The 24,070-nt window shown below is 47.5% G+C and overlaps 1 protein-coding gene across 2 annotated transcripts in view; it reads left to right on the forward strand.

Annotated features, from left to right (window-relative positions):
* The first annotated feature begins 3,601 nt into the window (after positions 1-3,601).
* STXBP1 (syntaxin binding protein 1) overlaps positions 3,602-24,070 on the forward strand; it is a 62,637-nt gene continuing 42,168 nt past the window's right edge. The window contains exon 1 of one of the 2 annotated variants that reach the window (XM_056859972.1): positions 3,602-3,662. In XM_056859972.1, coding sequence (XP_056715950.1) covers positions 3,626-3,662 — 37 coding nt within the window. In that variant the 5' untranslated portion in view covers positions 3,602-3,625. The remainder of the gene's footprint in view (positions 3,663-24,070) is intronic. The other variant, XM_056859973.1, reaches the window with a different exon arrangement.

Below are 24,070 nucleotides of genomic sequence, written 5' to 3' on the forward strand. Positions count from 1 at the left end.
CTTAATTTGCTCTATAACCCACTGTTTTTTTTTTGTTTTTTTTAGCAGTCCACGGTATCCATAACACTCTCCTCCAACACCACATTTCAAAGGAGTCTACTTTCTTCCTGTCAGCTTTCTTCACTGCCCAGCTTTCACACCCATACATAGTAATGGGGAATACGACGTGCATCTGTGTGTGTTAAGTGCCGTCAAGCCGCTTCTGACTCATGGCGACCCTATGGATGAAAGTCCTCCAAAATGTCCTATCTTTGACAACCCTGCGCAGATCTTGCAAATCGAAGGCTGTGGCTTCCTTTATTGAGTCAGTCCATCTCTTGTTGGGTCTTCCTCTTTTCCTGCTGCCCTCCACTTTTCCTAGCATGGCTGTTTTTTCCAGTGACTCTTGTCGTCTCATGACGTGACCAAAATACGACAGCCTCCGTTTAGTCATTTTCGCTTCTAGGGTCAGTTCAGGCTTGATGTGATCTATAATAGCTCATTATTCACACCAGTGCCTGGAGGTTGGCAACCCTACAAGTAGGTGATGTGCAAACCCTCCACCTGAGACCCTGATATAGATTTGATCTATAATAGCTCATTATTCACACCAGTGCCTGGAGGCTGGCAACCCTACAAGTAGGTGATGTGCAAACCCTCCACCTGAGACCCTGGTATAGATTTGATCTATAATAGCTCATTATTCACACCAGTACCTGGAGGTTGGCAACCCTACAAGTAGGTGATGTGCAAACCCTCCACCTGAGACCCTGGTATAGATTTGATCTATAATATTTCATTATTCACACCAGTGCCTGGAGGTTGGCAACCCTACAAGTAGGTGATGTGCAAACCCTCCGCCTGAGACCCTGGTATAGATTTGATCTATAATAGCTCATTATTCACACCAGTGCCCGGAGGTTGGCAACCCTACAAGTAGGTGATGTGCAAACCCTCCGCCTGAGACCCTGGTATAGATTTGATCTATAATAGCTCATTATTCACACCAGTGCCTGGAGGTTGGCAACCCTACAAGTAGATGATGTGCAAACCCTCCGCCTGAGACCCTGGTATAGATTTGATCTATAATAGCTCATTATTCACACCAGTGCCTGGAGGTTGGCAACCCTACAAGTAGGTGATGTGCAAACCCTCCTCCTGAGACCCTGGTATAGATTTGATCTATAACAGCTCATTATTCACACCAGTGCCTGGAGGTTGGCAACTCTACAAGTAGGTGATGTGCAAACCCTCCGCCTGAGACCCTGGTATAGATTTGATCTATAACAGCTCATTATTCACACCAGTGCCTGGAGGCTGGCAACCCTACAAGTAGGGGATGTGCAAACCCTCCGCCTGAGACCCTGGTATAGATTTGATCTATAACAGCTCATTATTCACACCAGTGCCCGGAGGTTGGCAACCCTACAAGTAGGTGATGTGCAAACCCTCCGCCTGAGACCCTGGTGTAGATTTGATCTATAATAGCTCATTATTCACACCAGTGCCTGGAGGTTGGCAACCCTACAAGTAGGGGATGTGCAAACCCTCCACCTGAGACCCTGGTATAGATTTGATCTATAATAGCTCATTATTCACACCAGTGCCTGGAGGTTGGCAACCCTACAAGTAGGTGATGTGCAAACCCTCCGCCTGAGACCCTGGTATAGATTTGATCTATAATAGCTCATTATTCACACCAATGCCTGGAGGTTGGCAACCCTACAAGTAGGTGATGTGCAAACCCTCCTCCTGAGACCCTGGTATAGATTTGATCTATAACAGCTCATTATTCACACCAGTGCCTGGAGGTTGGCAACTCTACAAGTAGGTGATGTGCAAACCCTCCGCCTGAGACCCTGGTATAGATTTGATCTATAACAGCTCATTATTCACACCAGTGCCTGGAGGCTGGCAACCCTACAAGTAGGGGATGTGCAAACCCTCCGCCTGAGACCCTGGTATAGATTTGATCTATAACAGCTCATTATTCACACCAGTGCCCGGAGGTTGGCAACCCTACAAGTAGGTGATGTGCAAACCCTCCACCTGAGACCCTGGTATAGATTTGATCTATAATAGCTCATTATTCACACCAATGCCTGGAGGTTGGCAACCCTACAAGTAGGTGATGTGCAAACCCTCCTCCTGAGACCCTGGTATAGATTTGATCTATAACAGCTCATTATTCACACCAGTGCCCGGAGGTTGGCAACCCTACAAGTAGGGGATGTGCAAACCCTCCACCTGAGACCCTGGTATAGATTTGATCTATAATAGCTCATTATTCACACCAATGCCTGGAGGTTGGCAACCCTACAAGTAGGTGATGTGCAAACCCTCCTCCTGAGACCCTGGTATAGATTTGATCTATAACAGCTCATTATTCACACCAGTGCCCGGAGGTTGGCAACCCTACAAGTAGGGGATGTGCAAACCCTCCGCCTGAGACCCTGGTATAGATTTGATCTATAATAGCTCATTATTCACACCAGTGCCTGGAGGTTGGCAACCCTACAAGTAGGTGATGTGCAAACCCTCCACCTGAGACCCTGGTATAGATTTGATCTATAATAGCTCATTATTCACACCAGTGCCTGGAGGTTGGCAACCCTACAAGTAGGTGATGTGCAAACCCTCCACCTGAGACCCTGGTATAGATTTGATCTATAATAGCTCATTATTCACACCAGTGCCTGGAGGTTGGCAACCCTACAAGTAGGGGATGTGCAAACCCTCCGCCTGAGACCCTGGTATAGATTTGATCTATAATAGCTCATTATTCACACCAGTGCCTGGAGGTTGGCAACCCTACAAGTAGGTGATGTGCAAACCCTCCACCTGAGACCCTGGTATAGATTTGATCTATAACAGCTCATTATTCACACCAGTGCCTGGAGGTTGGCAACCCTACAAGTAGGGGATGTGCAAACCCTCTGCCTGAGACCCTGGTATAGATTTGATCTATAACAGCTCATTATTCACACCAGTGCCTGGAGGTTGGCAACCCTACAAGTAGGTGATGTGCAAACCCTCCGCCTGAGACCCTGGTATAGATTTGATCTATAATAGCTCATTATTCACACCAGTGCCCGGAGGTTGGCAACCCTACAAGTAGGGCATGTGCAAACCCTCCGCCTGAGACCCTGGTATAGATTTGATCTATAACAGCTCATTATTCGCACCAGTGCCTGGAGGTTGGCAACCCTACAAGTAGGGCATGTGCAAACCCTCCGCCTGAGACCCTGGAGGGCCGCTGCCGGTCTGAGCAGACAACGTTGACTTGGACGGACCCAGGGTCTGGTTCAGCAGAAGGCAGCTTCGTGCGTTCACGTGTCCGAGGCGCCTTCTCTCTGTCCCCCCACCCTACCCCGCAAGCAGGGATGCCGCAGCTCCGCCCCCTCACAGAGCCAGCGGCCAGGCACCGCTGCCGAGTGGCGGCGCGCTGATTGGCCCGCCGGGCCCGTGACGTCGCCTGGGCACCACCAGCCTCCCCGCATCAGCATCCGCGGCCAGCATCACAATCCGGCCCCGCCCTGCCCTCCGCAGTCAGCTGAGAGCCCGGCCGGAGCGCGGCTGCGGGGATCTGAGCAGCAGCGGGAAGGGGACTCCCCCACCCCAAAAAAAGAGGAGCAACCGGGTCGCCATGGCCCCCGCCGGGCTTAAGGCTGTCGTGGGGGAAAGTAAGAGGAAAACCCTTTAACCCCCCCCCTCCTCCTCCTCCTCCCTCTTCTCGATTTAATGGCGGGCACAGAAAAGAAGATGAGGTCCCCTCCGTTTGGGGGGGGGGGTGATGGAGGTCCAAAGATCTGGATCGTGCGCAGGATCGGGGGCCTGCTTTCATGTCTCCCCTCCCCTCCCCTCCCAATTTTGCCATTGGCAGCGACTATTCAAATGCCAACTCTCTTAACTATCGATTTGATTGCTAGGTTGGAAAGGGGGGGGGGCAGATGAACAGCAGAGGGATCTGAATTTCGACCGCAATCGTCGTCGCCTTATTGGGGGCAGGAGGGGAGAGCCTGCCGGAGCGCCAGGAAACCCGAAGAGGAAATCCAAGCAACCCCCTGTGGTGTTTGGAGAGGGGGGGAAGAGAGGGAGGGTGGCTGCTGTTGGCATTTTTCTGCAGTGTGCTGTCTAGAGGAGGAGCTAAAGCACGGGGGGGGGGGCAGCGTTGTTTTGTCCTTGTCCTCCCCCCAGGTCTTCATCTTTGCCTGATCTTGAATGGGGGGAGAGGGGGGGAGACCGTCTTGTAGCATATTTTCCTGTTTAAATTAGAAAGAGGATGGATGGATGGATGGATGGATGGATGGATGGATGGATGGATGGATGGATGGAAGGAAGGAAGAGTTGCTGATGGATTGTGGAAAGAGGATTGTAAGGGGGGGTGTTCATGGGTTAGAAAACATATTGTGATATGGAACAGATACGTGGCAGCCTGAAATATGTGACGCTTGATAAGCAACGCAGGCTGAGAAATCTCTGGGCCTGGTTGGTTTGGATGTTGCTTGCAGAAATCCACTCTACAATCCCACACACACACACTCCGGAGAAGATCCATTCCAAAGCCTGCAGTGTCTGTGCAAAGCATTCTGGTTGTTATTTTCCTCCTTCTCCCCCGCCCGCCTCTTCGTAATATCTCCTGTCTTGCTTTCCTCCCTACCCCCCACCCCCAAGAAGCAAGTGCAGCCCAAAGGGGGGAGGTCGTGCCACTGAAGTCTGCGGTGAAACTGACTGATCCTTAGAATTGAAAACCTGTCAAGTGGGAGCTCTAGTTTTCTTCATGCGATTACTCTGATTTCGCCAGGGGTGGGGGGGGCAAGGCTTTGCACACGGTGCTTCTTTTGCTGTGTGTTGGTGTGTGTGGGGTTGTTGTTGATCACTACCTATTAAAGAAGATTCAGCGAATTGTTATGATGGGGGAGGTTTGTTTGCTACTGCGAGATGGTTACATATCAGGAATGGTTTTTTTTTTTAAAAAAATATATATAGCTAGGCTATAAGCTTAGTCTGGCCAGGTGAGAAAACAGCAGAGTACCAAAACCTTTCATTCTGATGATGGAGTTAAATCCTCCCAGCATGTGGTAGGATGTGTCTATAAATATCGGCGGGGGGAGGAATACTGGCTAAAATTACTTTTAAATTACATTACTTTTAATGGAGATTTGTTGCTTTGGCTTCACTATGCCCCCCCCTTTAAACCATCACAGACAACTCCTGTTTAAATGGCAGATGTAAACAGAATACGTTTGAGGGTTTTTCTTTAACCCACTGATTAATACTATTTTTCCCCCTTTCCTCTAGAAATGAGAGCAAAGTATGGATGAAAATAGATTTAAATGTTAAGGGATGGGAAGGTCTCAGCATCCAGGAATGAGCGTCTCCCATGTTTTCAGTATGGACTCAATCCTACAGTTGAGGGTGGAGCTTGGGAGAATGTTGTGATGTGACTTGGGTTGGGGGGTGGGGGTGGAAGAATGATCCTCTTATATTTATAGCTTCTTTTGTTCCAGGAAATCACCTGCCTAGGGAGTTAATCCTGATCTCTGCACTGTTCTCTGTCTGTTATTTCTTCCAGCTTCCAAATGGTGGTTAGGCACTGGAAGGGGGTCAGGCAAGATACCCCACCTTTCTTTGAGCAGGACAGAATCCTCCCCCTGCTTATATGTTGCAGTATTTATGTTTGAGGAATCCATAATAGGGGAAAGTAACTGGGAAGAGCTTTACCTTTTCTTTCCCCTCTGAAAAGCTCCCTGTTGGAGCTTGTAAAAAAAAGAGAGACGTGTTGGAAAGGGGTGAATGATCGTGACCACGAAGCAAGCAGCACGTGGGGCTATATACGGCTGCTGTCTTTGACGCATCATCATGTCTTGTACGTTTTCTGCTTGGGCACTGTGTACCTTGACGGGGGTGGGGGGACACCATGTTTGCGATAGCAGCGCAGTCTCCATGATCAGTCACACAATCACAATCTCCTTTATTGGCATAAAATTAATACACAGGGTGACTACATAATAACATACAATTGTTGCAATTGAGCATTGCTGACAAGGTTAGAACATAGATAGATAAAAAGGATGCTAAAATTAATAAACACTCTGATTAGCTTGCGGGCGAACTTTCACAGCAAATCTCAGATATTGTGCCACTTGCTCCGATGTAACAGGAGAATGGTTGTTCAGTAAAAAAAAGAGCATTAAGACCATCAGGAAAATTTGACTTATTTGTCAAAACAGTATTTAAAAATTTATTGCGAATTTCTGTATAAAAACTACAATGGATTAAAACATGTGCAATTGATTCAATGCAGTTGTTACCACAGGGGCAAAGTCTATCTGAAAGGGGGATTTTCCGAAATCCTCCTTCCAAAATTGCAAATGGCATAACATTAAATCTGCCCAGGGAAAAGGCTCTAAGTTGTTGTGGGTTGTAAAGATGGTACAAATCATGATCAGTCTCTGCAATGAAATGAAAACAAGAGAGGAAGCTTTTTTTTTTCTTTTCTTTTTTGTCTGCAGCTAAACGAATAGGAATATTGGACCCAACGGAAGGCTCTGTTCTCTGGAGTTTGCGAACCAACTGTCTTTTATTTTTCTGAAGCATTTTTAATGGTGGGGCGGGATGAGAAGGGATGGGTCAGAGGCCATTTCCCCTGATACTTGGATGGTTCTGCCCATTCGTTGTTTTTGTCACTTGAGAGCCTGCCCCCCAGCTCGGAACCTGTGTATGTGTAAAGTACTGACAAGTTGCAGCCATCTTACAGGGTGGGGCGGGGGGGGGCAGCAAGGGGCTGTCAAGGCAAGTGAGAAGCGGAGGTGGTTGGTGGTCTCTCTTTCATAAGAACATAAGAAAGGCCATGCTGGATCAGACCAAGGCGCATCAAGTCCAGCAGTCTGTTCACACAGTGGCCAACCAGGTGCCTCTAGGAAGCCCACAAATATGACAACTGCAGCAGCATCGTCCTGCCTGTGTCCACAGCACCTAATTTCATAGGCATGCTCATGTGAGCCTGAAGAGTAGGTATGCATCATGACTAGTATCCATTTTTACTAGCAGCCATGAATAGCCCTCTCCTCCATGAACATGTCCACTCCCCTCTTCAAGCCTTCCAAGCTGGCAGCCATCACCACATCCTGGGGCAGGGAGTTCCACAATTGAGCTATGCGTTGTGTGAAGAAATACTTCCTTTGATCTGTTTCGAATCTCTCACCCTCCAGCTTCAGCAGATGACCCCACGTTCTAGTATGATGAGAGAGGGAGAAAAGCTTCTCACTGTCCACTCTCTCCATGCCATGCATAATTTTATAGACCTCTGTCATGTCTCCCCTTAACCGACTTCTTTCCAAGTTAAACAGCCCTAGGCGTTTCAAGTACTGACCCTGCTTAGCTTCCAAAATCAGACAAGATCGGGCTATACCATAGTGCGTCCCCTCTGTGCCCTGGTTCTTAGGGGATTTTAATTGTTGATGGGGTCTACTCCGTGGTGGCACCTTGACAAAAATATTGCTCTGGCACCCACTGTTTTATTAGATTTTTATGCCAAGCGTTGGGTTAGGAATCTGGTTTTCAGCCTCTTCTCCCCCGCCCCTGCTGCTTCTAGGTTAGTTTAGGTTTTTTGTGTGTGTGTTCAGACTGATTTTTTTTTTTAAACAACAACAACAACACAGAACTATTATATGCTGGATTATAAAACACCTGGGAGTGGAAAGGTCACAGCTCACTTGTTTTCCTCTCTTCCATTGGTTTTGTGGCTTCTGTCTTGATATATGTTGTTGTGTGTCTGTGTATATAATTTATATAATTTTTGCTGCTGTTCTTAGAAACATTGCATGTTAGTAAACTCTTTCATGCTGGGTCTAACAGAATTTATAGGCTGTTGGATCTTTATTTTTATGCCTTTTACTGTGAATAACAAAGCGTCCCATAAAGGCAACCCCACCAAATGGGAGCAAGAAACAAAAATTGATAGTAGGTGCCAGGAGACAAATATGTTATTCCAGTGTGTGGATCTCTAGCACATTGTAAATGATTAACTCTTCATCAGAAGAACGAGAAATAACTTTTTAAAAGTGTTACAAGTTGAGTCTTACAATGACTTCTGTACCTGTTTAGATCTTGGGGTATCCCTCCCTTTTCCTGCATTTTTGACTGTGTTCATTTGTTTTTCATTGTCCCAAAATGTATTTGATTTTTACCCCGCCTGTTCTTAAAGGGACTCCAAGTGGTATACCCGCCACTTTATCCTCACAATAACCCTATTAATGTGAAATCTGTTCGGCTGGGCCATAGAGGCAGAGCTATGGATTGGCTCACAGTAATTCCCCGAGCTTCTTGGTGAAATAGGAAGACCTGAGTTCAAATCCCTCATCGTAAGCTGATACCCTAGCTTTCCTCCATGCAGCAGTGTTGGGCAGGAGAGACCTGGGTTCCAAATTGTAATTTTCCTAAAGAATTTCCAACGGGGAGTATTTTTAAAAACATGTATTTGACTTCTTTTAGTTGGCTGAACCAACTGTTTTAATTCTGTGTATGCTCAGGGGGTTTCTGTCTTTCATTCCTGAGTTGAAGAGTGGTAAACTCTGGCTTAGCTGAACATATTGTTACTATAACAGGAGCGTTTATCCGAGGATGTGGAATCTTCCACCACAACCCCCTTGGCCCTTGATTCTTTCCTCTGAGGTGGCTATGTCTAGAGCATCCATTCCAAAGTTTCATCTGATTGGTCAGTGGAGGGATGCAGCAAAGTTACCATGGCTTTCTCGTGCAGGGCCTCACCTTTGGTACTGATGCATCAGTCCCAGGGTCCCTCTTGTTTGTGATGCTGCCTTTATTAGAGATTTCAGTTGAGGTCCCCTGCCAGCCTGTCTTTCAAAGCAGATCTTGGAGGTCATCGTAACCGTGGTGGAATCCCAGAGCAGGATGGCATGGCATGGCTGTTACTGCCCAGTCAGGCATGCAGTAGAATCAGGGAAACCTATGGCATAAGCATCCTGAAGCAGTTTCAGGCAAGCTTTTTCATGTAGTTTCTTGCATTGTGGTCACTGGCTTGGCGTGCCCTGCTGAGAGGGTATGAGACTTAAGGGCTGGATTGGTGGGGTTCGAATCCCCATGCATGCATTTGTGAAGCTCATATAATCAGCTTTGGACAGCCACTCTCAGTGAAACATGGTCGTTGTAAAGGTACGATATCTTGTCCTGTTCTGGCTGGAGGCGAGGCAGGACAAAAATGTGATTTACCATTTGCTATTGATTCTGGATTATAGATTTTTTTTGCATAAAGAAAAAAATTCTGTTACAACAGGATGCCTTTTTTGTTTGACTTTATGGAGTACACAACCACATTACCTTGTGGAATTCCTTGCCACATGAAGTAGTTACAACCACCAGTATCTGTGGCTTTAAAAGGGAGTTAATCTAGCTCATAGAGGTCAGGTTCATCAGTAACGATTATCTATGATGTCTAAATGGAACTTCCATGTTTAGGTGCACTGTACCTCTTAATTCCAGTATCTGGGGAGGCAACAGCAAGGGGAGTCCTTGGCCTCCAAGTCTAGCTTGCAGGAATTGGGATAGCTACTGTGGACCACTGGGCACTGGATAGGGTTGCCAGGTCCCTCTTCTCCACCAGCGGGAGGTTTTTGGGGCAGAGCCTGAGGAGGGTGTGGTTTGGTGAGGGACTTCAATGCCATAGAATCCAGTTGCCAAAGCGGCCATTTTCTCCAGGGGAACTGATCTCTTTCGGCTACACTTTGGAGTATCCTTCGGGGAACTATGAACCATTTTGATGACTGAACTGACATATATTTGAAAGAAATTTATTTGGAAACATAAAGTTGAATGGATTTGGGGCTGAAGAAAAGACTTTGAAACAGCCGTCCCCCATCTTCTCCCATAAATTGTATTTCTGGGATATTTTGAATATCTACCAAGCTTTGGACAATTTATTCAAGGAATATATACCAAGAAGATTGTATTATTCTGTTGCACAGAGACTACACCAAACTCGTGTTGTATATATTGTATATATTTCTGATACATTCTTGTTTATGTATTCTACTTGGTGTTGTCATTGATGTTCCATGTTTAAGCACTAATAAGAATTTTGCTACTTTTGTACACTTGGTCTCTGATGCTGTTTTTCCTAACCATATTGGTATAAGCACGGAGGTGCCTCTAGCTTCGGACAGTACCTGGAGGTTGGCAACCCTAGTGCTGGGTGAGGCGAACCGCTCGCTCGTCTGATCCAGCAGCGCAGTTGCTAAGTTTAATGCTGATGCTTCCCTAGCACTGTTTGCTCCAAGTCCTCCCTCACTTGGCTTCTGGAGATACAACTCAGGGCCATGAATGCATTTTAGAGCTTGCTTACAGTACCACAAGGAGTAGAAACGTGGTTGATTTTAAACGAAAAAGCAAGCAAAGTTTCTTGGGCTGCTGGATTCTGTACCAGAGAGAATGGCTGTTCTCGCCATGATGCTAAATTCATTTAAAAACTCCCTCAGGCACTTGTTAACACTGCAAGGAAGGAGAAGTGGAGGCAGATATCTTCAGATATCTTCTTCTATGATGATCTAGTTCTGGACTATATAGAATCATAGAAGGGGCCACCAGGGTCATCTAGTCCAGCCCCTTGCACAATGCAGGTAATTCACAACTACCTCCCCCCACACCCCCAGTGACCCCTATTCCATGCCCAGAAGATGCCCTCCCTCTCATGATCTGCCAAAGGTCATAGAATCAGCATTGTTGACCGATGGCCATCTAGCCTCTGCTTAAAACCTCCAGGGAAGGAGAGCTCACCACCTCCCGAGGAAGCCTGTTCCACTGAGGAGCTACTCGAACTGCTAGAAAATTCTTCCTAATGTCTAGATGGAAATTATTTTGATTTAATTTCAACCCATTGGTTCTGGACTATATATATGGTTGCCAACCTCCAAGTACTAGCTGGAGATCTGCTATTACAACTGATCTCCAGCCGATAGAGATCAGTTCATCTGGAGAAAATGGCCGCTTTGGCAATTGGACTCTGGCATTGAAGTCCCTCCCCTCCCCAAACCCCACCCTCCTCAGGCTTCGCCCCAAAAACTTCCCGCCGGTGGCAAATAGAGACCTGGCAATCCTAACTATATATGTCTGGACTATACCACTTCAGGCTCCAGGTCAGGGCTCACATGACCTGTTGCTGCTTCTCCATCTCAAAATAGATAATTCCTGTATATGGAATGCCAGCATGTCATGGCCTTCTCCCCAACACGCTAGCATTCTCCAGTCAGGGACTTTTTTCACATGGACAAATATGCAGTCCCGTGAGCCCCCCCCCCCCACATGAATTGCACACAAAGTAGTGCAGTCCCCGTGCAGGTTTACTCATTGGCTGCATGGCACCGAAATTCAGAATCAAAGTTCAACAGCAGCTCCCTGTATGGTTGAGTGACTTTGTTGCATTCTAAATTACACATTGAAATTACACATTTCTGCCTCTCTCGTAGATACGCACACCCCTGTGTATATCCTGTTGTGAAACACAGTTTAACAAACAATAGAACAATACAATCTCCTTTATCGCCATATAATCGAAACATGGGGTGTCTACATAGTAAATAGAATTGTTGTAGTTGAGCATTTCTGACAAGGTTAGAACATAAATAGATAAAAAAGATGCTAGAATTAGTAAAAGCCCTCTAATTAACTTGCTTGCGAACATTCACACCAAGTCTCAGAAATTGTGCCGCTTTCTCCAATATACCAGGAGAGGGATTATTCAGTAAAAAGCGAGCATTAAGAAAATCAGGGGAATTGGACTTTTTTTGTCAAAATAGGGCATAGAAATTTGCTGCGAATTTCTGCATAAAATCCACAGTGGAATAAGACATGTACAGTTTATGTTGTGGTTTAGTGAGGGCCTTGGGGAGACCTGTGTCATAGGGATCATAGGGATCTCTCTGAGACGTTGCCTTAACCACGTGACTTGCCGTCACTGTCCCTTGGACGGTGGCTTCCTGATGTTCTGCATCCTTGGAGTGCAGGCTGCCCTTCCTTGCAGAGCGCTCATCCGCTGTTCTTTCCTCACTTCCGTTTGAGGCTGTGTGGCTTCCTTTTCTAAGATAGCCTGAGGGCAAAGATTGTATGAGGAATTGTTTCCCCCAGAGATATGAGGCTTACATTGAAAAAGAAGAGTTGGTTTTCATATGCTGACTTTCTCTACCACTTAAGGAAGAATCAAACCAGCTTACAATCACCTTCCCTTCCCCTCCCCGCAACAGGCACCTTGTAGATGGGGCTTAGAGAGCTTTAAGAGAGCTTAGACTAGCCCAAGGTCACCCAGCTGGCTTCATGTGTAGGTGTGGGGAAACCAACCCACCGCTCATATGGAGAAGTGGGGAATTGAACCGGATTCTCCAGATTAGAGTCCACCACTCCTAACCCCCACTCTTAACCACTACACCATGCTGGCTCTCTTCGTCGTCTTCTTCTTTATATTGGGGATGCAACTGAATTTTGAAAGCTGTCTGGTTCCATCTAAATATTCCTGTTGCAGCTTTTGATCCCTTGTGAGAAACGTACATATAGCTCCTGAATTTTGTCCTTTGTCTTGCTGTCAGATTTGATCTATTGAACTTTAACTATGTGTTTCAGCTTTATTTTGGCATTGGCAGCACAAAAGAGTCACCTTCAAAATTAGGAACATCTGCAAATGGGATGTTTGTATCACCTCCTGGAAATGAGGGGTAGATCCCAATGGCGGGATTACAAAATGTCCAGCATGATCAGCTATACACTTTTTAAGAGGAATATGCATTTGATATTTTGTTGGTTTATCTTGTTACAAACTGTCTCAAGAGAAATTCTGGCTTCTAATATGGGGGTACAGATGCCTAAAATAACTAGATAAGCTAAGGATTGCTCTCAATTTAATTTTTTTTAAAAGCTTTGCTTCCCCCACCCTGGTAGTCCTTCCAAAGACAGCATTAAACATTCCAGTGGGTTTTAGGGTAACATTCAGCTTTTATTCTCGAGTCTTGGTTGTTTTTAGCTAGATGGGGTTTTATACTTTGCCGGTTTTAATGTATTCATTGTGGTGTTTAATGGTTTTAATATTTTTTATTGTGACTTTGTTATTGTTATTGTTTGGGAGCCAGCTTGAGATAGCAATGTTTAGAAAACTGGCATGTAATCAGCTAGATAATTAAATAATAGGCAATTCTGCTGGGACGCAGGGCTGGCTTAAAAGTATATACGACCAAATTCAAAATGCCTGAAGTTGATATGAATAAAATGTGGGTGAAAACTATCCATCTTTTGGAAGAGATTTCAAATTTCTTGCCCCCAAATGGAATCGGTGTGTCCAGTTTCCCCCTGTGATTCTTAGTTCCTGAAGCACCCAATCACATCGTTAGGGTTGCCAACCTCCAGGTACTAGCAGGAGATCTCTTGCTTTTACAAGTCATCTCCAGCTGATAGAGATCAGTTCACCTGGAGAAAATGGCTGCTTTGGCCATTGGACTCTATGGCATTGATGTCCCTCTCCTCCCCAAACCCCGCCCTCCTCAGGCTCCGCCGCAAAAACCTCCTGCCGGTTGCAAAGAGGGACCTGGCAACCCTACACATAGTGCGTTTTCCTGCCCCTGAACCGCTTTATTGGCTGTGTATGGGAGTTGGTGAAAGAATACATAATATTATGGTATGTCATTCATCTCAGGAATTAAATGTTTTGACAAGCGGTTGCAAAAGTATAAGGGGGGGGGGTTCTGAGATTTCTTTTTGGAATCCCCTGTTTTACACTAATAGAAGAAACCAGCCATGCTTGTGGGCACAGTGATGTAGTCCAAAGGCTCTGGAGCAGCTGTGTTTTCCCTTCTGCTCTTTTCCTCCTCCTATATCTTGGTCCTCTGACCTGTCAGCCCTTGGCCCACAGAACCAGAAATCACCACAAAGTCATATAGAGTCCAAACAGATGGCTTTTACTGGTCAAATAGGCATACAGTGCAAACGAATAAAATGACAGCTATGAGAGGCTCACTAGCTGGGAGATATTATAAGGCAGGAAAGGCGGGAGATTACACGCACAGGCTGAATACAGTTTCCCAGGAGCTGAGTTCCCAGGCCTAGGTATGCGACCTTGGGGGGCAGACAATACAGCGCAGAGACAGAGGCAATAACGAAACCGAGATAGCAGCCTGACATTCTGCTCCCCTCAAGGCCCCCTCCCAGTTCGCAAGGGGGCTGGCCTATCTGGGTAAGCAATGTGAAAGGCGTCGACGAGGTCGGGGGCGGAGACATCCCGTGCGCGTACCCATTCGTCATAGGCAGGGGGGAAATGTTTCCAACGGACCAAATATTGCAGGTTGCCATGGTGAACACGGGAGTCAAGGATCTTGGAGACTTCGAAGTGTTCCTCCCCCCCCACCATGATGGGTTGCGCAGGAGGTGGGTCCGGATGCCACTGTGGAGAAGCAACATGGGGTTTGAGGAGGCTAATGTGGAAAACAGGATGCACACGCCTCAAGGATTTGGGGAGAGCCAGTTCCACCGTGACAGGGTTTATGACCCGGGTGATGGGGAAAGGGCCAATGTATTTAGCACTGAGCTTATGGCACGGTTGGGTGGAACGGAGATTTTTGGTGGAAAGGTAAACCAAAGTACCCACTTGCAGATCACCCCCGGGGGAGCGATGTTTGTCAGCTTGCGCTTTGTATTTACGTTTGGCCCGGTCGAGGTTGCTAACGAGCCAGGGCCAAGTGGTACGGAGGGCGTGTGCCCAGGAGGCAATGTCGGGGTTCCCCTCCCCCTCTATATCATCTGTAGGAGCGATGGGACTGAAATCTTGTCCATACACAGCAAAAAATGGGCTAAAACCTGTGGATTGATGCATGGCATTATTGTAGGCATATTCTGCTAAAGGTAACAGTTCCACCCAGTTATCCTGGTGGTAGTTAACATAACAGCGTAAATAACATTCAAGTACAGCATTGACACGTTCAGTTTGACCATCAGTTTGAGGATGGTATGCACTAGACAACCCTTGTTCCACTCCCACCAACTTGAGGAAAGCTTTCCAAAACTTAGAAACGAAACCACTTCCGCGGTCACAAATTATCTTACGCGGAAACGAATGTAAACGAAAGATATGCGTCACGAAGAGGCGGGCCAGTTTCTGAGCAGAGGGGATCCCTGCGCATGGAATCAAATGTATTTGCTTAGAAAACAAATCAGTAACAACCCACAACACAGTTTTACCCCCACTGAGAGGGAGATCAGTCATGAAGTCCATAGCAATCACTTCCCAAGGTTTGCTGGGCGTTTCAAGAGGTTGTAGCAGTCCCGGGGGTTTGCCCTGCGATCGTTTCGCAGCGGCACAAACGGGACAGCTGCGGATGAAGGAGTCAATGTCGGAACGCATTCCCCCCCACCAGAACTGTCTGCGCAATAAGTGAAGGGTTTTCAGAAACCCAAAGTGCCCAGCTGTTTTGGCTCCATGGGCTAAATGTAAAACGTCCTTCCGGAGAGCCTTGGGGACATACAATTTCGAGTCCTTGTACCAGGATCCTCCTTGTTCCAAAACACCAGGAGGTAGGGTATGAGCGGAACGTTCTAAAAGGCACTGGTCCCGAAGGACAGTTAAAAAGGACTCGGAGATGGGGATTTTGGAGGGGGCCCCCCCGTCGGCCATGGAGATCTTAGAAACAGTTATGGGGCTAGTGCTTACGTGCGGCGGCGCGCAGACTGCAGGCGGCTGGGCGGTCGGAGGGGTAGGAAGGGCGGGAACTCCGGTTTGTTGCGGTGGCGGCTGGGCAGCCGGTTGGGCTGGCGGAGCTTGTACGTTGGGTAAGGTGTGCTGATGCTGGGATCGAGTTTGTACAGCCAGCATAGGTAGAGCCCCACGTTGCATAGGGGTGAACAGAGAGTTGGTGGGTCTTTCGAGTTTTACCGGATATTGTGGTAAACGGGAGAGGGCATCCGCAAGAACGTTCTGCTTCCCAGGGACGTGCTTCAGGGTGAAACGGAACTGCGCAAAGAACTCCGCCCACCGTTGTTGTTTCGCCGATAGCTTATGGGACCCCGTGAGGGCAGCTAGATTTTTGTGATCGGTCCAAACCTCAAAGGGGACTTTAGACCCTTCCAAGAATTGTCGCCATAGAGTCAGTGCATGATGAACTGCTGAGGCCTCTTTCTCCCAGATGGGCCAGTTTAATTGAGCGTGCGCAAATTTTTTTGAAAAGTAAGCGCAAGGGTGAAGAAGACCATCCGGTCCTTGCTGGAGGAGAGCCCCTCCCATGGCTACATCGGAAGCATCGACTTGCACAATGAACATTTGATTTGGGTCTGGGTGCTGTAGCACCGGCTCCGAAGTGAAGAGGCGTTTGAGGGCCAGAAAGGCGGCTTGGCATTGCTCAGTCCATAGGATTTTCGCGGAGGGCAAGGCAGCCGAGCTTACTTTTCCCTTAGTTCTCAGTAGGTCCGTAATGGGTAGAGCCACCTGGGCGAAGTTAGGGATGAATCCTCGATAGAAGTTTGCAAATCCCAGAAATTGCTGTACTTGCTTCCGGTTGGTGGGGGGAGTCCAATCGAGGACGGCTTGGACTTTGGCGGGGTCCATGCGAAGACCTTGGTGGGAGATGATGTATCCCAAAAACGTGAGTTTGCTTTGGTGAAATTCGCACTTAGCTAGTTTTGCGAAAAGTTGATGGTTACGCAGGCGTTGCAGAACTTCCCTGACCAGAGCCACATGCTCGTCCATAGTTTTCGAATAAATGAGAATGTCATCTAAGTAGACCACCACCCCACGATATAGAAGGTCATGTAGGATTTTATTGATGAGTTGCATGAAGACCCCCGGGGCCCCTTTTAATCCGAACGGCATCACAAGGAATTCATACATTCCGAAACAGCTAGAGAAGGCAGTGAGGTGCTCATCCCCTTCGCGGATACGGACTCGGTAGTAAGCTTCCACCAAGTCTAATTTAGAGAACACACGGCCTTCCTGTAATTGTCCCAAAATATCGGATATTAATGGGATAGGATAGGCGTTGGTCTGGGTAACTGCATTGAGCTTTCTAAAGTCAATGCACAGGCGAAGGTCGCCCTCTTTTTTCCGGACGAAAAACGCGGGGGCCGAGTTTGGGGCATTCGAAGGGCGAATGAACCCTCTGGCGAGGTTTTTGTCCAAAAAGTCCCGGAGGACAGTGCGCTCGGAAGCGCTCATAGGGTAAATCTTACTCTTGGTTAATGTGCAGTCCTTTACCACTTCAATCGCACAGTCTGAGGCCCGGTGGGGGGGTAAGGCATCACATTCCCTAAGGTCGAAGACATCTTCAAAGTCCCGGTATACAGCGGGTAGAGCCGGTGGTGCTGGGGCAGTAGAGGTTAATGCTGGAACGGGCGGATATAGCAGAGCAAAGTTTTGCCGATGCTGGTCGCAGGTGGGACTAGCGAAGGAGATAGTGTTTGTTTCCCAATCAATACTGGGACTATGTCCTTTAATCCAGTTAATTCCCAAGACCACTTCAAATCGGATAGGGGCTATAGTGAAGTCTATTTGTTCCCAGTGGGAACCAATTCCCATTGCCACCCCTATGGTGCGGTGATCAACTGGACCCCCCTGGAAATGGCTTCCGTCCATTTGGGCAAATTGGACGGGGGCGGGTAAAGCCTCAGAGTCGGCTCTGAGTGCAGCAAAAGTGGTTTCGCTTATGAGAGTGCGACAGCAACCGGAGTCAATTAGTGCTTTGACGGGGATTTGTGGGCCACCGTTAAGTTGCTGTAAAACTGCATCCACGTAGACGGTGGAGTCCACTTCTTTGATTTTGGTAGGAGCATTCGGTTTGATAGGAAGATCCTGAGAGGTCTGTGGAGACGCTCCATTCACCACAGACCGGAGCCGTTTTTTGACAAGTCGAGGGGAGATTCCAGGTTTAAGGCTGGAGAAATCCAAGGCTTTCCCTCATCCGAAGAGGGAAAATCGTCCCCCAATGGGGCACTTGTAATCCGAGACCCGGCGGGGTCGTTGGTAGTAGGCAGGGAGGCTGGGTCCCCGGCATGGAGTGCAGAGGGTGTGGGTCTTCCCGGAGCTGCGCTGCGGGTGGCCGCGGTGCCTCTGCGTGGTGGACGACCTCGGGCGCGGGATGTCGTGCTGGGACGAAATATTTCCTGGCGGCGTGGGCAAACGGCTGCAAAGTGGCCCATTTCTCCGCAAGTAAGACAGGCACCCCTCTGAAATCGGGCTTCACGTTCCTGGGGCGGACGTGGGGGATTTCGTGGGACGAGCAGTGGTGCCTTGGGTTGAGGCTTTTGGGTGCCTTTTTCCTTGTGCTTTTGACGGACGAGAGAAATGAAGCGTCGGCGGCTTTCCACTTCCTCGGCTAATAGGATCCAGTCTTCGAGGGTATCGGGATCGCCTCGCATGTAAGACCAGTTCAGAATGTCAGGATGCAAGGCTTCCCTGAAATGATGGATCAGGGTGGTCTCGGGCCAACCTACAATTTTACTTGCCAGTCGTTGAAATTCATCGGCAAATTCTCGAACTGTAGCAGAGCCTTGTTTTAATTGTAAGAGTTCCGTTTTGGCTCTTTCCCCCAGGAAGGGGTCCTCAAACCTCCTTCCCAGGGCAGTCATGAAGTTGTTGAGGGAACGAATAGCACGAGAGCGGGTGTCAAACTGGAGGACCATCCAGTCAGCCGCTTTACCTGTCAGAAGGGAAGCTACGTAACGCACCCGGCTGTCTTCCGTGGGGAAAAGTTGTCCTTGTTCTCGCATATAACTGTCCACTTGATGCAAGAAACAAGGCAAAGTCTCGAGAGATCCGTCATACGTAGTCCTCAATTTGAGTTGCTTCCAAGGGCCGGGCGCAGGTTGACCCGGTTGCACGGGTGGTCCGGGCGGAGGAGCAACAGGAGCTCCAGGAGGCAAGGGTGGAGCAGGCACATTAGCGGGTGGTTGCACGGGTGGTCCGGGCGGAGGAGCAACGGGAGCTCCAGGAGGCAAGGGTGGGGCAGGCACATTGGCGGGTGGCTGTACGGGTACCCCCTGACCCGGTATCGGAATGGGCTGTCTCTGAGCTATCAGGGTTTGTTGTAATTGCCTGTTCTCTTGAAGCATAAGTTCCATTACTTCCTGGAGTAATTTTTGAAATCTTGAGGGCTAGAAACTTGGGCTGCAGGTTAATTCTAGGTTTATGCCATTAGTCGTTGGCAGCCACTGGCGACCCTGGATGGGAGAGGGCATGTATTCTCCTGCACGTCAAATGAAGCATTGAGCCATTTCAAAGAAGCCCAGATGATTACTAATGAAAATGTGCCTTGGTTGTGCACGTTGTAATCAACTTTGGCACATCACTACTATATTGAAACCCTCTTAATGAATGAGAAGATGCTTTTAGGATATTGATTTTGAAACCCAATATCAATTTTCCCCCTGCTGTTGTGGAGTATGGTTGTGGAACCTAGTTTACAGACTAAGGATGTATAAATCTACCTGCCTGTAAGGGAGCTGTCAGTATGATGTGATCAACAAGCGTTATACAGTATATATTTGCTATGGAGCTCTTGAAACCTCTCATGGTTTGGTAGATGTTTCTGTAGCAATCTTCTTTTTAGCCTGACATGCTTGATCTTCCTTAACAAGGTGCTTCAAAAGTAGAGCATGACAATTTTGTGTTGTGCCTGGATGGTTCCTTATATCGCCTCCCACACAAGGACAGATTGAAATGTTTGTTAATTTATTTGGGAAATTCATATGCCACCTCTGCAGAGGCCTGCTCAAGGTGGCTTACAAGTAAAAACAACATAAGTGATCAATGTAAAAACAAAACAAGCATGAAAACAGCATAGAAGCACCAATGAGCACCTTAAATGATAGCCATAAAACAGGTATCCATGAAACAGATAAAAATCCAGGGTGAAAAGAAGTGTTTTGGCCTATCAGCTGAGCCTAGGGTTGCCAGGTCCCTCTTGCCAGGGCTGCCAGGTTCAGCAGTGGAATCAGCTACCTAGGGAGGTGGTGAGCTCCCCCTCACTGGCAGTCTTTAAGCAGAGGCTGGACAAGCACTTGTCAGGGATGCTCTAGGGGCTGATCATACACTGAGCAGGGGGTTGGACTAGATGGCCTGTATGGCCCCTTCCAACACTCTGATTCTATGATCTATGAGGTTAAAGGGACACAAGTGTTGGCACATGATTTGTACATGGTGTTGGAAGCCGGTTGCGATCTAAAGCCCTTTGTGCCCCATGATGGGGGGCGTGGGGGGGCACACATGTACTGTACCCACATTCCCATGATCTAAATGCAGGAGCATGCGGGGCTCCATCCAGAGCAGTCCTTCAGTGATGCCTTTCAGATTTACCTGTGTCCCTTTTACCTTTTCTTGGGGGTGCCTCATATCAATCCAGTATCAGGTTGCTCTCGAACATTCTCCTCATCCCCTTGAGGCTGAGCCTGTTTGTATCTTCTGCTGGTTTAGAAGACGATAACTTCCCCCTTCTAAAGAGTCTGTTAGCCCCATGACACAGAGTGGTAAGCTGCAGTACTGCAGTCCAAAGCTCTGCTCACGACCTGAGTTTGATCCCGACGGAAGTCGGTTTCAGGTAGCCGGCTCAAGGTTGACGCAGCCTTCCATCCTTCCGAGGTCAGTAAAATGAGGACCCAGCTTGCTGGGGGTAAAGAGAAGATGACTGGGGAAGGCACTGGCAAACCACCCCAGAAACAAAGTCTGCCTAGTAAACGTCGGGATGTGATGTCACCTCATGGGTCAGTAATGACCTGGTGCTTGCACAGTGGACTACGTTTACCTTTATAAAGAGTCTTTTCTCCACCTAAAATGGGTTTTTGGGGGAATGGGAAAGGCTTGAAGCCTCTCCTCTCAAACCTTCAGTCTTATACACAGAATGTGTGTTTTTGGGCTGTTTCTTAGGACCCCACTCCCTAAATTCCAACCAAACACTCCCTATGAATCGTTTACACATACACCCCCTTTTATTCTTTCTGGGCTTGCTGAGCTGGAAGCTGTGAATGACTCTAGTAATGCTGCAGTGCAGTTCTTTGAGGCTCAAGAGCACGGCAAAGGAGACGGATGAGTGGTCCAGGGTAGGTTTGCTGCAGAGGGACTAAATCTCTCTCATATTCTCCGTCATTTTATACAGTTGCCTCCCTCGGGACCCTCTGCCTGGACTGCCCTAGCTGGGTCATGGCGGGAATTAACAGGCTCATGCAGTATTTAAAAACGGAGAGTGGATTGTATCAGAGCAGCAAGCGCAGTGGAGGAATGGCAGTCACATCGGATCGGGAGGAAGACCTGGCTGGATCTGACCCTTGCTGTGGGAGTGAGACGACAGGTTCCTTACTGCCGGGAGCCGGCGGGGACAGGTACCAGCTGGCCAGAGAGCTGTTGATCCGGCTAAGTTGAGAGCTCTGCCAGCTTACAGAGGGAGACGATAGTCCCACCTAGGCTTGCACACAAGAAAAAAAATTGGTAAATTTCAGGATCGGGTTTATTGGGCCTAATTTTTATTCTGGTTAACATGGGAATTCGACTTATTTTCGGGTTTCCCAAAAAAATTCGGGCATTCATGCCTATGGGTTTTTTTTGTGAAGCTCCAGTGGGGCATTTTTTGAGGTGGAGCTCCCAAATTTGCAGTGTAGCTGCAAAGGACACTCTCCTTTAGGTAGTCCCCTGTGCAAGCACCAGGAGAGCCAGCATGGTGTAGTGGTTAAGAGTGGTGGTTTGGAACGGTAGACTCTGACCTGGAGAACCAGGTTTGATTCCCCTCTCCTTCACGTGAGAGGCGGAGGCTAATCTGGTGAACTGGATTTGTTTCCCCACACCTACACACGAAGCCAGCTGGGTGACCTTGGGCAAGTCACAGCTCTCTTAGAGCTCTCTCAGCCCCACCTACTTCACAGGGTATCTGTTGTGGGGAGGGGAAGGGAAGGTGATTGTAAGCCGGTTTGAGTCTCCGTTAAGTGGTAGAGATAGTCGGCATATAAAAACCAACTCTTCTTCTTCTTCTTCCTTGCCTGAACCCCCAAGTTTGGTGAAGATTGGGTCTGGGGGTCTGGAATGGTCGCCCCCATCCTCCATAGAGAAGAAATAGTGAAGTGGCCGCTGTCAGATTCTCTATTGTGAACTTCGTTGTGCTTCTCTATGGAGGAGCCTGGCAAACTTTCCCACCATTGAAAGCAATGGAGGTGACCCCTTCTAGACCCCATAAAACAGGACCCCAGGACCCAATTTTCACCAGATGACTTACTATGCCATCCATTTGAACAAATGAGGCACACACCTTGTGTTTGGATAAAGCACCCTGTTCTGCAGCCACCCAAGGATTTCTTGGATTGATGAAGCCTGAATAGGTGAAATGGGTATAAATACCAAAAGCCCATCTTCTTATGGAATTCAGTGACATCAATGGGGCATTTGGTTGAAAATTTGATTGAAAACATATGTGAAAAATATATGGTGTATTTGATTGAAATTATATGTGGAAATTGATACAATCGTGATACAGTTGTGTATCTTGTTAATGAACTGGACTTTCAACTGATATCTCTGTATCCTGTATCAACATTATTGTATCAACGTAGCAAAAGCAATAGCATTATAAAATACTTACCTATATTAAAATTATTTTGAACTTTAAATGGTTATTATATTGGCATATTAGCATATTGGACATTTGACCAACAGTGCTGATTCTTTACAATGCTACCTGGAGGTTGGCAACCCTAGAAGCTGGGGATGCTGGAGGTTTCTGGTCTGCATGTTCTCTTTTGTGGGTGGAGCCTGAGGAGGGCAGGGTTTAGGGAAAGGGAGGGATTTCAATGCCATAGAGTCCAATTGCCAAAGCAGCCATTTTCTCCAGGTGAACTGAACTCAATCGGCTGGAGATCAGTTGTAATAGCAGGAAATCTCCAGCTACTACCTGGAGTTTGGGAACCCTACGCCTGGAAGACAAAAGCCTGCAGTTTGGCACAGATTAACAGGACAGAGGAAGCAGTCTATAGCTGCAGGTTTCATTTCCTCTGTTTGAGCCCCAATGCAGCGTTTCCGATCCATAATTCAAGGAAACTCCTGCTTCTCCTTCTGTGGATGGGAACGTTTCCTCTCCTAGTCCTTGTTGAGAAAGCTTTTGTTGAAAGAAACTGAAAGTAGTTTCAGCCCTTCATACAACTGATGCTATACTTTGCTTCAGTTCTGTTTCCAGATTTCTGGTTGGTTCCACAAATGAACACATGAACACACGAATCTGTCTTAAACTGAATCAGATCCTTGGTCCATCAAAGTCAGTTTTGTCTACTCAGACTGGTAGTGGCTCTCCAGGGTCTCAGGCAGAGGTCTTTCATACCACCTGGTTCTTTGGAGATGCTGGGGATCGAACCTGGGACCTTCTGCATGCAAAGCAGAGGCTCTTCCACTGAGCCACAGGCCCTCCCTCCTTCCCTCCACATTTCTTTCTTTTGTAATTAATTTTTTATCCTGCCCTTTCCCGACCAAGGTTGGGCTCAGGGCAGCTCACATAATTAACAACAGCAATATATTCAATTTAAAATACACTCCAACAATATATAATATAATAGGTTAAATTAAAAACTTGTATAAAAGCCTCTTACACAGTGATACAGAGCAATGATACCACTTGGGTATCCCAAAATATGGGTGACTATGCAACCCAAACAATGTGTGGGGGAGGAGTTCCGGTTTTGATACCATCCTCATGTTTTGTGTATTGCCCTTTAAGAACTCATGCTAAAAAACAAACAAACAAACAAAAACATGATGATGAAGTAGTCATTAAAGTATTGGAAGTTTCCAAAACACAGTCTTTTGACAGGCTGAGCAGGTTGTGGTAGTTGTATTGATGGTGATGGCCCCAGGTAGATGGTTTTTGCCCCGAATCCAACAGTCATGGAAGCCTTTGAGTCAGCTTCTCCAGGCCTCTCCCTTCTGTACAACTGGTCCATTTATCCAGTTGCCACTTATGACGAGCCCCTGTTGTTGTTTTTTCTTGAAACACCACAGTCTTGGGGAACCCAAATCTCTTCTGCTCAGCCTTCTGGCTGTAGGTTTGTTCTTGGCATAGCGCTGTAGGAGAAGGGCCACGGCTCA

This window comes from Euleptes europaea, chromosome 14, assembly GCF_029931775.1.
Source record: "Euleptes europaea isolate rEulEur1 chromosome 14, rEulEur1.hap1, whole genome shotgun sequence".
Lineage (NCBI taxonomy): Eukaryota > Metazoa > Chordata > Lepidosauria > Squamata > Sphaerodactylidae > Euleptes > Euleptes europaea.